The sequence below is a fragment of the Echiichthys vipera genome (genome assembly GCF_963691815.1).
Source record: "Echiichthys vipera genome assembly, chromosome: 13".
NCBI classification, from domain to species: domain Eukaryota; kingdom Metazoa; phylum Chordata; class Actinopteri; order Perciformes; family Trachinidae; genus Echiichthys; species Echiichthys vipera.
In genome coordinates, this window is record NC_139838.1 from 15,416,833 (window position 1) to 15,432,868 (window position 16,036).

The following is a 16,036-nucleotide window of genomic DNA, read 5'->3' on the forward strand; positions in this document are numbered from 1 at the left end:
GAAGAAAGTGTCAGTGGTTACTTTCAATTATGTCCTTATTCATTTTTAATAGTGTTTATTGGAGCTTAAGGTCAATGTTGGTGGGTTTATGTGTATTTCCTAACACTGAGGGAGGCAGCTGACGTCCTGCTGGTAAGTCTGCGCTGTCTCTTTAAATATGCACGGTGTTCCGCCACAGGGAGCGGTGACCCCCTGACCTTAACCTATTGAGCGGTAAATATCAGGTAACATGGCCAATGAATTTCCACATCTCACGTTCTTCCTTCTCCTTCGCAACCTTTAGAATTGATCCTTCAGAATAAACACTACGGTATCTGCTTCATTTAATTAAATTAATTAATTCAGGATCACTAAAAATCACAGGCACTGTATTGATTTCCTGTGCATACTGTTTGTGCACAAGTCAAGTTACAGTATTAACCAAGATAGGAAGGGGTTTGAAAAGCCAAGTGCTAGGATGTGTGAATAGAATTTGATACTGTATCAGCATTTAGGAATATGAATAATTCCTGGATTTTTTACTGTGATAGGATTCCAAAGTACCTGTATTTTATGCCTGATTTCAGACATCAAGACATGAAAGTGCTGTCATCATTTTATGCAAAAATGCAAGCACTGGTGTTCAGTAAAGCACCACAGGACACCTTTGAACTGAAAATGAAGTCACCCTCTCACTGCAAGAGATGCCATTACAAATGGGGTTGTGCTTTCAATAGAGAAAATAAGCAATCAAAATGCAGCATAAAAACACATCTGAATATGAAATGTAAATCTGTTTCTATTTTTCAAAGTAGTATAATGTATTATCTTTTGTGATTGTTTTATACTGTATTCAGTAGATCAGATAGATTCATTCAGATGTATCCTCTGTGTTTAGTTTAATCAAAAATAGCAATGCAGTTCTAGGAGGATTCACAGAGCCAGTTGTCCATGTTTGTTTCAGGTTCAAAAGTGCAACAACAAAGAGCATCTTGCAATGGGATCACACCAGCCGAGATGCCAAATCATGCTAGGGGCGTACCAAGCCTTAATATTGATATAAACTAATGTTAATACATTTTCATGACTGTTAATACCCATTATCTGACTGTGTCTTGCATGGTTGTGATGCGATAGCTGAAACAAAATCTGTCCACAGACAGACTCCAGGACAACATTTTGACATGATCACACAAACACACGCGCACACACACACACACACAGTGTCAGTTTTGGTTGCATTTGAATAAATACTTGTGGCGATATAGGCCTGGATGATAACTCCGGACCGGACAAGCCGAGGTTTGAACCGTTGATCTTCAGAAAGGAGGACAACCTACACTTACTCTAAGCCCCAGCTTCACTGCTTGGACCCCTAATAATAAGCAACGCTTAGGTGAGTTCTAAATCATATTGCTAAAATTAACATGCAGTAGCTGAAAAGCAGCAGTTGAAAGAAAACAGTATGACTAGAACCACATCTGATGCATTTGGATGTAGGAACACTCAGCACTCAAACTCACTTTTTTTGCCACACGACTATTTATACATTTAAAGGTTGGAACAAGTGACAATGCATCTACCTAGTGTGTCATGCATGTGTGCATGTGTTGTTGTACAAGGAGATCGGACCATAAGCACAGCCTGTGCTTGGTGCTGACGAACATTCTGATACACTTTCCCCTTTTTTCTTATACCAACCTGTGGAGTTGGTGTTTGTGTGTATATACATATACTGTATGTTGTGTTTGTAAGCGTTTGTGTGCGTATGTGCTTGAGAGACAGAGGTTCAAGGACAGACAAATTCGGCTCTGTACTAATGAGCTAGCTGTGCTGCTCTGTCTTTGTCTCTCAGGCCATCCTGCTTGCAAACCACTAAAAGGTTTGAATTAAAATTTTAAAAGTAGCTGTGCCGTACTGCCTTCATCACAGGGCATTTATATATAAAACACACTTCACATAACACTTCACTGACTATGAGTCATATAGTTTTTGTGCTGTCTGTCAAGTTGGAAAAACCCTTGCTATGTCCCCAAAGCTGCTCAGAAAACAACACGGTTCATTGCTGTGTCATTTTTAACATATATACAGCATTGTTTGGACATACAGAATATCATTCTATGGTGCTGTGTAGTTCCACAGCATCAAAAGATTGTGGCTATTTAGATGGAAAACCTGTTTGTGGACTGTGTTGTGACTTAAACACACTCTAGTGCAGCAGGTTTACTATTTAGGAACCATACTGTCAAGCAACATGTTTAGTAGTCCTTGAGATGCTCTGTTTAATATCACTCAAGACAGGCAGTTTGAGTGTCGCAAATATTCTAAAAAACATAAAAAATAAGCCACACTCTGGTAAATGTGTTATCTATTCAACGACAGATTTAATTTATGCTGTGTGGATATTGTACACTAATTCAAAAGGGAAGCATCATGAAGAAATGGACTGCTGTAAAACGATGTCATGGTTCCAGTTAGAACCATTAAAAACCTTAAAGGCTGCCATTTAACCACATCCATTTTCATATTACATGGAGGAACTGCTCAGTCATTTTGAATATGCACATCATGATACCAATTTACATGTAAATGTGATTCTGCAGCTACAAAACAAAGATAAATCTTTTGACAAATGTCACTATAAACATCATAATGCCGCAGAAAGCATGTTATGACTATTCATGAAAGCAGTTTCCCAGTCATGTCTTTCTGCACAAGTGCAAACCCATATCTCTGCCGGCATAATTAGAATATGGAACTTCCTCGTGCCAAGCGCTTTACCATGTCTTCACCAATTATAGCAATTTCTACTTTGTGTGCCCAAGGGTTTCTGAGGCCCTTTGAAAAAGGAAAACCCCTTTTGTTACAGGAGGGTTAGAAAGAAAAGGAGGGAGAGCGAGGGATTTTAAATTAAGTGAAAGAAACCTGTTGTGAAACCTGAGAGAAACAGCCTGCATGCACATCTCTGCTTCTGCATCTGTGCGTGTACGGGCATGTTCGTTTATCCATCTGAACAATTGTTTGCCCGCTTAAGTCTGAGTGGCACAGATGTTCAAAGAGGACACCAACTGGTGGTGGGATTTGTGATTCGAGAGGGGAGAAGCCATTTGCCTACTGTTCACCGTCTCTGTAAAGAAAAATAAGTCTTGAAAATCACGTCAAATTTGGTCATAATTTAGGGAAAAATGCAGGGTAGAGCTATATTTGGGACAACAAAATCCGGCTCAGTCCTACATTATCCTGAAATTTTCCAAATTAAAAGTCTCTAGATATGTATGATTTAATTCTTTCCCATAGTGTTAAAAATCAAATTGCAATACTTAGATTCATAATGCAATACTTAAAAATCATGAGAATAGCATATCGTCTCAGCCGTAGTGTCAATATCAAATTATGAATCATGGAAAAAGACGTACACATATGTGGTTGACTTAAACACAGTATTTATGTCAATTGTCCATTGTGATTATGTCTTACAGACTAAGTTGATGTTGCCTGAAGCTAGACAGACATTATCATTCATCACCACTTATCATACTGGATTCCATTTGCAGCTGTATACTAAAAAAAGAGGTATTGAATGACTGCACCAATAGGGAATGAAAATAGCATTGAGCTCAGTATCAACCTCAAGGAGGCTTAACGCTTCCGCATTCTGATGCCCGGATAAAGGGAAAGAGGATCGTGTGGGAGGAAAGAGAGATAGAAATGAGTGACAAAAAGGAAAAAGGAATATAATCGAGTAAGGAAGTGAAGAGTGTTCAAGCCTTTCTGCCTGGATCTGGTGTTTGTTACACAAAACACTTTCATCAGTTTTACGATGGATGCACTTTGATATACTAAACAGTTCAGGCTGTGTAGTTGGTCTAATTAGGCCTAATTACAGCCAACAGGAGCACAGTAAGCACCAAAAACCCTTATTTTCTCGAGTTCTCTCTATTGCTTTGATAGTGTGATGCTTATCCTCGTGTGGTTTGCTGGTGTGGCAGGGCGTGTTTATGCGTGGTATGTGTATGTGCAGGATTTGAAATATCCCATAGACCAATATACTGTGAAAATCAAGTTGTATCATTAATGTACATGTGTACTGTACAGCGGAGGGGTGAAAAAGGGAAGATGTAAAAAGTCTTTCTCCCTTTCCATTTCCTCTCTCTCGCCCACTAAGTCTGTCCTCATGTTCTTTCTCTCCCTCTTCCTCTCGTCTCTCTCAGAAGGGGAGTTGATGTTTCAGATATTAGTGAGCTGTGTCAGACAGTTAAACTGCCCTTTATCGATCCTCTAAGCTTCACTCTTTCCAAGCAGCCGTTATGGTTTTAATGGCTTGTAATGGAGCCGGGTCGTCTTTGATGTCCAATTGCTCTGTCCGCCCTTGTTTTTGATAATGTTTCAAAGGATGCGCCTAACGTCAGCCTACAGAGAAGCCTGTTTCCGACACTGATTTTTGGGTTGATGAGGTACCCGGCCCTGTGGTTCTAAAATGTTCCTACTTTGGGGAAAAAAATCAGAGGTGATGAATGTGAGCCGGATAAGACATAGCGTTTATGGGTTTTGTAAAAGTTCACTGGCGACATGGTGCTGTGACGTAGATTACTGAAAAGAGATATTGATTCATTCAGGTTTGACCATGACTTAAACAGACATTGAAATACTCAAAATCTTCTAAAAATATCTAGGTTAATAATGCAATATCAGCTCACAAACCTGTAACTGCACCCCACAACATCTTCTTACAGCCAATTTATTTATCTGCACCACAAAATACATCACTGTTAAACAAAGATGGAACTACTACGTTTATTATCCAGAGTTACTGTCTAGTCTGGTTTATCTTGTGGCCCGTACTGAGTCGCAAGATAAAGCTGAGGGGCAGAAGATTAACAGCAGAGGAAAGAAGAAAAGCCCTTTTAACTTTCCTGTAATCTTTACAGTTACTGGATGATTTTACTTCTTTAAGACTATTACACTTTTTTGTATATATATATATATATATATATATATACTGCATGTTTGTCTCATATTTATTAGAAACAATGTCTTTGGTTAAATGGTCAGTAAAAGTCACAAATTGACACAGCTTTGATATAGGTCAGAAGCCAGAATGGTAACCAAAAGGGAAACCAATGGCTCTAATGGCCAAACTCCTTGGGCTGCATAAGGGGTGTGACCCCTCTCTCATGGGACGTCCGCAGCAGAGTTCACCCATTATAGCCAAGTAAAGCAGGGCCTCAGAGGTTGCGCGCACCCACGCAGCTCAGCTCTGTTTATCTCCCTCTGTGGGGCAGGTATAAAACCCTGCTGTGCCCCACCTATGTAAACTGCGCATCTATTCCCCATGTAGTTTAACTGTAAGCCACTCTTTAACACATTAATGACATATTGTAGGTTTTAGTGTCTTACTATTTTTTGCACTCAAGCACACCGGTCATCCTTATAGATACAAAGTTTGGTTGATTGTATCACTTTTTAAACATGTACTTTTTTAGTCACTGCAGCCTCCTCCTATTTCTTAAATCATATTTGTCTATTGAAGGAATCCTTTCCTCTTCCATTACGTTTATTTTCTCTCTACATTGTGCCTAAAACTAAATTCTCTTCCTTGCTCCCTTACACCTCTTCCCCTATGGTTTCTTTTTTGACTCTTCTTCGATGCAAAAATAGCTGTCTAGCAAGCCAGAGTTGCAAACTGCAAATTAGCTTGATAAAGAATACGTATTTTAGCCCCCAAAATAAAACCAAGTCAACGTCTGCATGCGTCGGAGTTACATTTATTACAATAAATTAGGTGGAGATCAATAACATATCTGATTTATCTTTTCTTGTTAAAAGCTTTATTTTCATCTAGAAACTAAAAGTTGTATGTGCCCAGCTAGCTCTTCAAAGTGCTATGACCTAAATAAGGAATATCAAAGCTTGGAACCCCCAAAAGAGAAAAGAGAGAAATGGGAAAAGAACCAGGATTTTGGGGCACAAAAAAAACATATCTTACAGTCTTCACAAGATGGGTTAGTATGATAAAGTCCCTGTGTGAAACATCAAATAAGCTCGATTACTATTAATGTGTACAGTTTGTCTATTGTTGCTGGTGGCTGGCAGGTCCTGCACCATCATTAGAGCCGTGAATGTGACGCGCTGATTTTCTTTTGAATCTTCCTCTTTCAGAAAAACTATTGGGGGAATGATAGTACTCGAATGCAAGGGTGGAATCCAGCATGTATTCATCTCATATTCCTTTTGAGTTTGTCTCATAGACCTTGGTGTCAAGAGATGTGTCAGTTGTAAAAAAAAAACGAGAGAATGAGAAACTGTTTCAATTTGTTGTTCCTACTTCCTTGTGAGGAACAGAAACAGAAAGATGTTCTGCCGAAGCTCTTGTTCTCATTGAGTGCCTATGAACTAGCATGTTTATTCAATATGTTACACCAACAGTTGCAACCCGTTAGCGGCTTGCATTCAACAAATGTTGCTAATTAGCTAATTACTGTGTTTCCTGTCAAATGGCACGCATTTGGCACTGAGAGTAGGTACGACAGCGTGCACGAGCTCAGCTTCACAGTACATGCTGCTGCATTTTACAAGTGCAGGCGGCATTCATGACCAAAAAGTCTGATTAATGCACAGTATAGCATATAATTAATATTTTCTTCTGTCTCTTTCTGCCTCTTTTTTTGCCTTCAGTGATAAAAGCGAGAGAGCTGCAATAGACTCCATGGGAAACATTGGCATTAAGAGGAAGTCTTCTTATTTTTACATCTGTGCAGCAGGCTCATTTGTCTTTAAAGCTCTGCTTTAAATGTCAACATTCGCCTTGTTTAACTTCATCAGCAGTCTATCCCAGAAATCTGGGATGCAATTTACAACCCATAAAAAGCATCGCCCTCTCACTCACTTATCGAATGGTACCACAGACGTGGATAATATGACACAATCAAGTCTCTGCCCACCAAAGAGCACCAGTGAGATCAAGCTAATCCAGTCAGTTTGTGAAACAACATTAATCCAGAATTGGACTGGTTAAGATAGTCAGGGACACCACTTCCTGTTTCCCCTGGGTCTTCTTGTCTAGAAGCATTGAGACAGTATGAGAATAAGGCCTAATTGCCTTTCTTAAGCATCCTGTCGTTTTCCCTGTAGTCCTGTCCAAGTTCACACACAGGTCTGAAATTAATCAACTGGCTAGTGCTTAGTAAACATACATAGTACACATACAACCAAATATGAATATTGGTGGGGAGGGGGGGGTGCCCACGGAGCAAAACCAGCACACACACTCACACACAGCACAAACAGGTGAGCCTTACACTCATAATGTTGATGTGCTGATCTAATGTGATGCTCACACCATCCTTGCCTTTGCTCTCTGAGATTTTAGCTTAAACTTTGGAAGTCATGAAATATTGATACGGTACACGGGAGGATTTGACGTAAGTGAGGCAGAATACTGCAGTGCTAGGCATCACATGTTTTATTGAAGCATCTAGTGTAGCACTCAGGGAGAGTGAGAGAAAGAAAATGGGAAAGAAGAAGACCCTAAAGAGTTGGTGGAGACTTCAAAAAAAGGAGAAAGTCGCATTTTAAAGGAGGCAGGGATGCAACTTTGCTGTCCCTAAATTGCCTGATTTAATGAAGCACTGACGATCGATACAGCTTGCAGAAGAAAAATGGGCTTCATATACACGTAAATCTTAGCTCTATGCCCAGGTCTTGGCCACAATACCTTGAGCAGGTGAATCTACATTTTCCTCTATATATTGACTTCATTATCCAGTGTCCCTTAAAGATAAATGATTCAGAAGCTTGTTGCTAAAGTTTTGCAAGCTCCACATTGAGTTGAAATGAAGTGAAAGTGAAAAATAAATATGTGTATCTTTTTGGTTTCTGATTTAACAGTGTGGGGAAAAATATTGACATGACACGAAAAGCCTACCATATATAGTAAGGTAAGTCCACTACAAATAATCAGTTTTGTAGGAATAGCCTTATCTTGTCTTCATTTTCTCTTTTAAATCACAAGAGCCAAAAGGATCGGGAAGCATAATTTTTCATTACACACTCAGCATGGCTGAAAATGAGCAGTGTCGCCACTAATTGGTGAGTGAGAAGGGGCCAGCAACTGGCGGGAGGGTGGGTTGGGGCTATTTCCTGGCACTCAATGAGCCATTTACAGAAAATAGACACCACTGCTTTGGAGAGGGAAAGGACCTCTCGTAAGTTATGAAAAATGGGTAAAGTGAGGGCAGCATGTTCACACATACCTGTGCCAGCAAGTATTTAAAAAGCTTGCCAAATCCCTTCTGGAATGATATAATATCATGGTGAGGAGAACACAAGACTGATCACAGACCAAGATGGCAGCCAAGAGGATGACTTCAACATTCATTGTCTTGCGAAAATAAAACCATAGCAATCAGTGGCATTTGTGGCTGATGGCAGCTCTCAAACACAGCTGTGTCTTGCCCCATTTCTTTCAATCTCAATGCTATGCTATTGCAGTCTATGTCTGCCTGTGCTTGTCTATTCCTCCGTCATTCCCTCAATCTTCTCCTCGCCATCTGTCCATTGGCCCTCGTAGCATTCTTATCCACCATTTTAATTTGCTTGAGCAGTCATTTTAGCACATGTGCAGCGTTGCATTACAAAATGTGACTGTAAGTACAGAGACAAGCAGAGCTGCTCAGGGAAGGAGGCTGACAGACAGGCCTCTTCAACAGCATCAGAAGACGTAAGTCAGAATCAGAACAGTGTCACAAACATATCAACCTGTAGTTAGAGTACAGAGAGAGCTTAACAATATTGCCTGTGTGAAATTCCAGCGTAAAATCATCCTAGGGTCTTTTTCGGCAAATACACTTGAGACAATTCTGTGTTACAACTATTCACGGAGATATTCCGAAAAGTTGCTAACAGTAGCTATCAGCCGAATGCGGCTAACACACTGACTACCTCGGGGCAGTACAGTCATGGCATTAAAACAGCTTTTTTAACCACTAATACTGCTCAAGATAACACCAAACCTCTGCAGTAGTATGGTAAGAGTCCAAACATTAACCAAAGCACCAACAACGTAGTTAGTGAGTTTATTAAAAGAGTGTTTTGAAGACTTACCTACTGGCCCCGGTAGCAGCTCCTCTCATAGTAAAGTCCATTCAAGTCAATTACCAAAGTCGATCCAAAAGGAAGGAGCCCATTGGTGCTTCAGTTAATGTGTTGGAACTCTTATCATTCTACTTTGGTGTTATCTTGAGCAGTATTAAAAAAAGCCATTTTAATGCTTTCACCGTGCTACCCAAGCTAATCAGTGTTTTAGCCACATTGCCAGGATTTCCACACTAATAGTTGTTACACGAAAAAAAATTGTCTCGATGGCTTATTTGATGAGGGTATTTGCCGAAAAAGACCCTGGGATGATTTTACGCCAGACTTTACTTTAAGTACTGTATGTGTTGCATGCCTTGTGCGGTATCAGACTGATTATGACCTTTATAAAACTCTCTGCCTCTGATCTGATGCAGTTGGTTTAAATATTGTATTAGTTTTTGGCTGCCAATGAGTCTCCGTCTCCATTCTAAAATTTTGCACAAGGGAGATTCTTAATCGGCCGCTATGACCTGCAAGATCATGGTCACGTGACAGATAGGGGTAGCCGGGCTAATGCTACTACTAGCAAGATAATCTGCTAGCATATTTACTCCAACCTGAAGCCCACAAATACAGTGTTATCTTATAGACCTTACTGGCTGTTGTTGGGTTTTTTTAATCAATGGCCAAATTGCAGTGAAAATGGTATTTGTTGCCTTACCATGTAGGCACTGGGGGATGCCCTCTTCATTATTTGGTATTTCTCCAGCCAGAAATAGTAAGTCTTTCACTGACTGAGCCACACATTAAGGAATTTGGCAGACCATGAATTATGAACATTGATGGTGGAGAAAATGTCATATACTGGAGGGAGGTTGGCTTGCTACAAGCCTTTAGTTTGTTTTTTTCATCATGATTTCTATCATTCTTAAAATCACAATTTGTCAAAACTAATTATAGGTTAAAGAACCTGCCAGGTTTCTTTATTCTTTAACAAGGTTTCTGCAATCTCTTTGTTGTTAAGAGTTTTACCCTCTACAGTACACATAAAGTAACCTAATGACGCTTTCAGTTGTCTCAGTCAATCACGTGACAGTTTCCTTCTAGGTCGTAGCGGCCCATCAAGAGGCTCCCAGTGTGGAACAGAATCAATGCATCTTCCCATTTTTTCTTACAGAACTTCTTTTCCTTTCTGCTTCTTTTTTCTTTCCTCCATCTTCTCAACTAATATTACTAGTATTTGAATAATTGTATTATCTCCTAACCCTTGGGAGGATACATACTCCAGGACACATTCCTTTTAAGACATTTTTCCAGCTGCTGTGGATAAAAAAGAACTGGCTTCTGGCTTTTAGTACAAAAACTTTAACTCTGATACTACCCTTCTAAAAACGTGTAATGCTGTAGGTATGAGTATGTGCATTCAAGAGTATGCATAGAGCATAATGAACGGGTAAGCAATGGGAGAGTATTTTTGTTGAGTCTTTCAAAGCTGACTTCATTGGGCATCAGCGCTGATTGAAAGCTATTTTTATGGGTGTATGGTTAAGCTTTTTTTTTTTTTTTTTTCCATATCTACTGTAGATAGTATCCGTGACCTCCCTGTTTTGATGTGGAAAGATGAACTTGTTAAGCCTGGCCCATAAAAAAAAAAATCACCATAAAAAATTCTCTATTTCTCCTCCACTTCAAATCAAGTCTTGCATAAGGGGTGCAATGGCTGAGTTAAATATATGCAGGGTGACAGACTTCACAGTTTTAAAAACAGATCCCCATTGATGTGGCATTATCCTGTACCCAGGATACAAAACTTTCAATCATCTCCAGTTTCATCTCTCTTCCTCTTTGGCTCAGGGAGGCTCCTCTTGTTCTTACGCCCCTGCTTTTAGTCCTTTTATTCATTTATTCATGCAGACAACATTCTTATTCTAGCTTGAGCAACATCTAACTAACTCCCGCCATTGTCAGTCTCATATCAAAGTGGACGTAGTTTCTGTGATGTCACCCATAGGTTTCTTAAGAGCCATTGGGAAGCTCAGTGTGGGTGGCATCTTGGCAGTGCCTGACTCAGCCTGATCCCTGCTTACCCAAAAATGGGCAAAGAGGATGAACATGGATGGAGCAGAGGCGGGTCGAATGAAGCCTAAAGTCCATTATTCAAAGCATCAGCACCCTTAATTATGCAGAACTGTGACCTTAAAGATATCTAAATGATATCTAAATCCCCAACAGCTGTTATGAATAAGGAAATTAGCTATAGAGACCAAAAACATTTTTGGACCAAGTTGTAAACGTGTTTTTTCTGCTGTAAAGTTGGGCATTTTAACATGGGGCTCAACTTGCTTTTGGAGTCGCCCTTAAGTGATCACTTGAAGAACTGCAGTTTTTTACACTACCGCTTTGGCTTAATTTTTCAGCCCCGGAGGTTTCCGTTTGATTCACACACATGCCCACACACAACATATAAACAAACACACATGTTGGATAGGAACTCATGAAAGTCGATGGGCTTAGAGATGGAGTAGAGAGGCTCAGGGCCAACAATCTAGCTGGCAGGTGCAACGACCAGCTAGATAAGTACATGATAGCTGAACACACAGGTGCCTCCTTACTGCAAATTCATGCTCCACAGAACAACCAATAGCTATCTGGTGTGTTGTTTACATCCACTGACGTTTCTTTCTGCAGACTTCCAGTGCACATTATAATTGCTTGGTGAGTCATACTCCGATGAGGATGTTGTTCAGGTCTGCAACAACTTGCATTTCAAAAAAATTTAACCTATGCTTTTGATATAGTACCACACCAGAAATGTAACAACACACTTGTACATACAGTATTAGCACACGTTTGTAGACAAATGCACACACAAGTAATGGCAGATAATTATGTCTAGTATGATACTACAATACTTAGGTCTTTGATTGACACCTGTTTTAACACGAAATAAGTATCCGCATTGTGCTGGAAAGCTAACTGATAAAAATTAATGTCTTAAGAGTGTACTTGTATGCTTGCTGGCCTAAAAAAAGCTATTTAGTTGAATGGGAAGTGGGAATTCTTAAGGCATCTCCTTTAAACACAGGTACATGCCAGATGTTTTCTTAGCCATTTACCTCGCATTTTTCCCTCGGCCACTTGCTATCTGGTATTCAGACAGCGTCAGATTGTGTATTTATGATTGGACTAGCATGAATTTGTTGGAGTTGGTCTGTGTATTGTTCCTGAAAAGAACCTGGTCGGTAAAGTGCTCTGGGGAACACATTGTACCAGGCAGAGTGTTCTGCAGAGCAGAAGATTGCACTTCTCACAGGTAATCACTGACAAACAAGCCAATAAATAGAGAGTAGAGCATACACATAAACACATATATACTTGCACACAAACCACGCAGACAAATGCCTAAGAGTACTCAAAGTTCAACCACGGCTTGAACCCCTCTTTCTAGACTGAGATCATTACCACAGAAAGGAAGTGAACACGGAAACAAAGAATCACTCCTCCTTTCATTCCCTCATCCTGCCGATCTTTTCTCTCTTGAGTGACCCTGACAAGACGAGCAAGCAGAAAGCAACATGAAAAGCACCGGATTCACAGTAATTGCAAGAGGAAGAAATATGCCACGTAATGTGACATTCAGTTCAAAATGCAGGCTCTTGAATTATGCTATCTCTTCCAAGCACAAGCTTCACTCCTTTCTTATCTGCGCCCGATAACCTTTATAGGGTTTGTAGCAAATGAAATGTATTCTTTGGAAGGAGGCATTTCCCCTCTTTGGTACTGCAGTACAGTACACTTTGAAAGAAACTGTAAGAAATAACGCAGGGGGTCAAAAGTTTACCAGATGCAAGAACCAGTGGTGTTTATCGCCTTCAGTGAGCAATCATAAAGCTCTACTAATTTAATGGCAGCAAATGCCGTTTAGCAAGCAAGAGTATAATTGAATGGTAAAATATATTACATTAATGTCTAGCAGGTAATTAACATCCACTGGCCTAAGTAGTAAAACTTTGCTGAGCTCATACCAATGACAAAACGCGACAAAAAACATTTCCAGCTATATCACGCATGCTACACAAGACAGCATTTTACTTAGAAGCTCTTATAATTTCATAACTTGTTTTCCTTTATATAATGCACAAGTCCAAGTGCTTATTGAAAGTTGAGCTCATTTTCTTAACAACAGACTTAAAGTGCTAAACTACAACAGTACAATGAGTTTAAGCCATTTTGACTGTGATTGTCAAAATGAGGGCGGATTCTATGGATTAGAGCAACGCCAATTAGACATTCACCCAGGCATGGTTAATGAAGGATTAAGACATGAGTTGGGACCTCTTTAAAATCACATGGCCTATCTGCACACTGCAATTCTAAGGGACAAGATTTTTTGGGAACACAATGGAGTAGAAAATTCAAGGTTTTTCTGAGAGTAATGCTGAAACCAGAAGAAACCTTAGACCATCTAGAAGTGCCCACAGGAGTTAGCACATCTATTAAATCCTATTCTACACACTGACGGATTTGGCACAACAGCATCCAGGGTTCACAAACACACTACTACGCACACACACAAGCACACGCACACACACACAGACACACACACACACACACACACACACACACACACACACACAAACACACAAACACACGATAACATGTTGAGAACAAACCCTACCTGCACCAGATTCCAGCCCTCCAAGGACTCTGCGATGATGGAGGTCACAGAGGGGCAGACACCGCCGAAGATCATCAGGTGTTTGGGACCGTAGCATATGGCATCAAAGAAGGCCCTCAGCCCCTTGGCATTGTCACACTACAGACACAGAGAGGTGGTGAGGATGAAGGGGAGAGAGGGAGATAAAGGGGGAAAAGAGGCAGCCATAAGGAAAAGAGAGAAGGGATATTTCAATTAGTTTTTATTGTTAAAGCCATGATGAAGTAAATGAGAATAATGGAAGAAACATTAACAAGAATGAAAGAAGAGGAGAGAAAAAGGGAGCTAAATATTCTGGCCTATTTTGGGCGACCATGTGGCTGGCACGTAAGCGGAGAATCTCAAGGTTTACTGTGCAAATCCTATCTTAATCCCAAATCTTTACATAAAGATGTTGTGCTCCTCTGCAACAAATATTGGTTATAGTCCTACAGAAATTACAGTTGCTTTCTGATCATTTATGTCAAGAAAATTAGATAGTTACTTCGGGCAACACTCTATAGCCTAATCTGTGAGTCAATCAATAATTACCAGCTGCACAAGAAAAACTGCTTTGCCCACAAGGTCATTATATTCCGATATACTGGCGAATGCAATACAAAAACAGCAAACTCACTAGTGTCAGTTTATTGACACTTAAATAACATTTAACTTATTAAACTCTCTAAGTGCTGTGACAGATACAGTAATTGTAGCCGTGTGTGTGTGTGTGCGTGTGTGTGTGTGTGTGTGTGTGTGTGTGTGTGTGTGTGTGTGTGTGTGTGTGTGTGTGTCTGTGTGTGTGTCTGTGTGTGTGTTTTAACACCATCATGTGAAACGATGTATCTCACAGGCTGCAAGAGCGGGCCCCCGCTCTGATCCAGTGCTGCAGAATGCAGTCATTTCACGTCACTATAGCAACCGGAGGAAAAGAACGTGTGAGAGAGAGAGAGAGAGAGAGAAATGAGAGAACTGTGTAGGTTCCTATTGATTGCTGCATGAGCTGGCTAACTGGTTTTGCTGTGATTCCCTGATTACCACAGTTTGTAATGATATTCCTATCAGCAGTAAACGCCCCAACCCACCACCAACCCTCTTTTATAGCCACTCAATTCAGGATGTGTTCCTCTGTGTGACCGACGGATAGATGGACTGACTGAATGAATGGCAGGTGGTATGTGTGTGTGTGTGTGTGTGTGTGTGTGTGTTTTGCGCCTTCTGACACACTCCATCTCATCTGGAGAGTTATTTGACCTTGTTAGCCATCAGCCGGCCCCTGAATGAGATTTCCCACAACAACACAGCACGAACTCCACAGCGCAGATTGAAAAACCGAAAATCGAATGTGGAGGAATCAGACCCCTAACCAGACATGTAGGACTGTATGATGTGATCTGTTGGTGACTTTATTAAAAGCATGACAGACGTCATGGCTGCAGGCTTTACACATCTTTATGTCTTACGTTGTCTTGTCTGGTCAGTTTTTGAGCAGAGGATGATCGTCAAGGAGGCCAAGGACAAAGACAACCTTGCTAGTTACGCTGTGAGCTGCTCCGGACACCTTTCTGCATTGCTCTCGCCCCTGCACAGTCTGATTTAATCATAACATTTAAGTCATCAGACTGTTATTGTGTGAATACCTTTCAATTTTTGAAGTACGGGCCAATTGCTGGCAAAATCAAGGCTTTCCCCTGTGCATGTACATTCATGCTGGTAGAGAACAATGTAGGTCGTAATGTCAGTCAAAAATAGACTAGATTGCGGATATGCCTTAGGTGAAATGAGAGGGAGAGGATGTGATTAGACACAGTGGGGATTCCTTATCCTGGCCACACAGCTGAATAAAACAGCAGGCTGTTAAAGAAGATATCCCATTTGCATACTCTTCATTAATTTCTCTCCAGCTGGCCATAACAAGAAAGGCTGGTAGGATTGTGACTCTCAACTGGTTACCATGCAACAGAAAAGAAATGTGGGCATCTAAACTTGTCAATGTGCTCACAATAGAGCTTTTGGTATTGCGGGTTTAAGCTGATTTATTACGATGAGTGACAATGTAGTGTAGGTGGTGGTAAAGAATGGTTATGATCTTCACTCCCTCTGCAGTAAATTAAACAGATTTAAAGCTTTTGAAAGGATGGAATGGGGAACAAGATAGACCCAAAAGGTCACATACAGTAGAGTATAGAGCTGCAACTAACTATTATTTTCATTATAGATTAATCTGCTGATTATCTTCTTGATGGGTTGATTAATCATTTGGTCTATAAAACGTCAGAAAATTGT

The 16,036-nt window shown here is 40.4% G+C and overlaps 1 protein-coding gene across 1 annotated transcript in view; it reads right to left on the reverse strand.

The window, feature by feature from the left end:
- Window positions 1-16,036, reverse strand: part of gabbr2 (gamma-aminobutyric acid (GABA) B receptor, 2) — a gene marked incomplete at both ends in the record, with an annotated part of 169,837 nt that overhangs the window by 107,823 nt on the left and 45,978 nt on the right. The window contains one exon of the mRNA XM_083926115.1: window positions 13,733-13,870. Coding sequence (XP_083782241.1) covers window positions 13,733-13,870 — 138 coding nt within the window. The remainder of the gene's footprint in view (window positions 1-13,732; window positions 13,871-16,036) is intronic.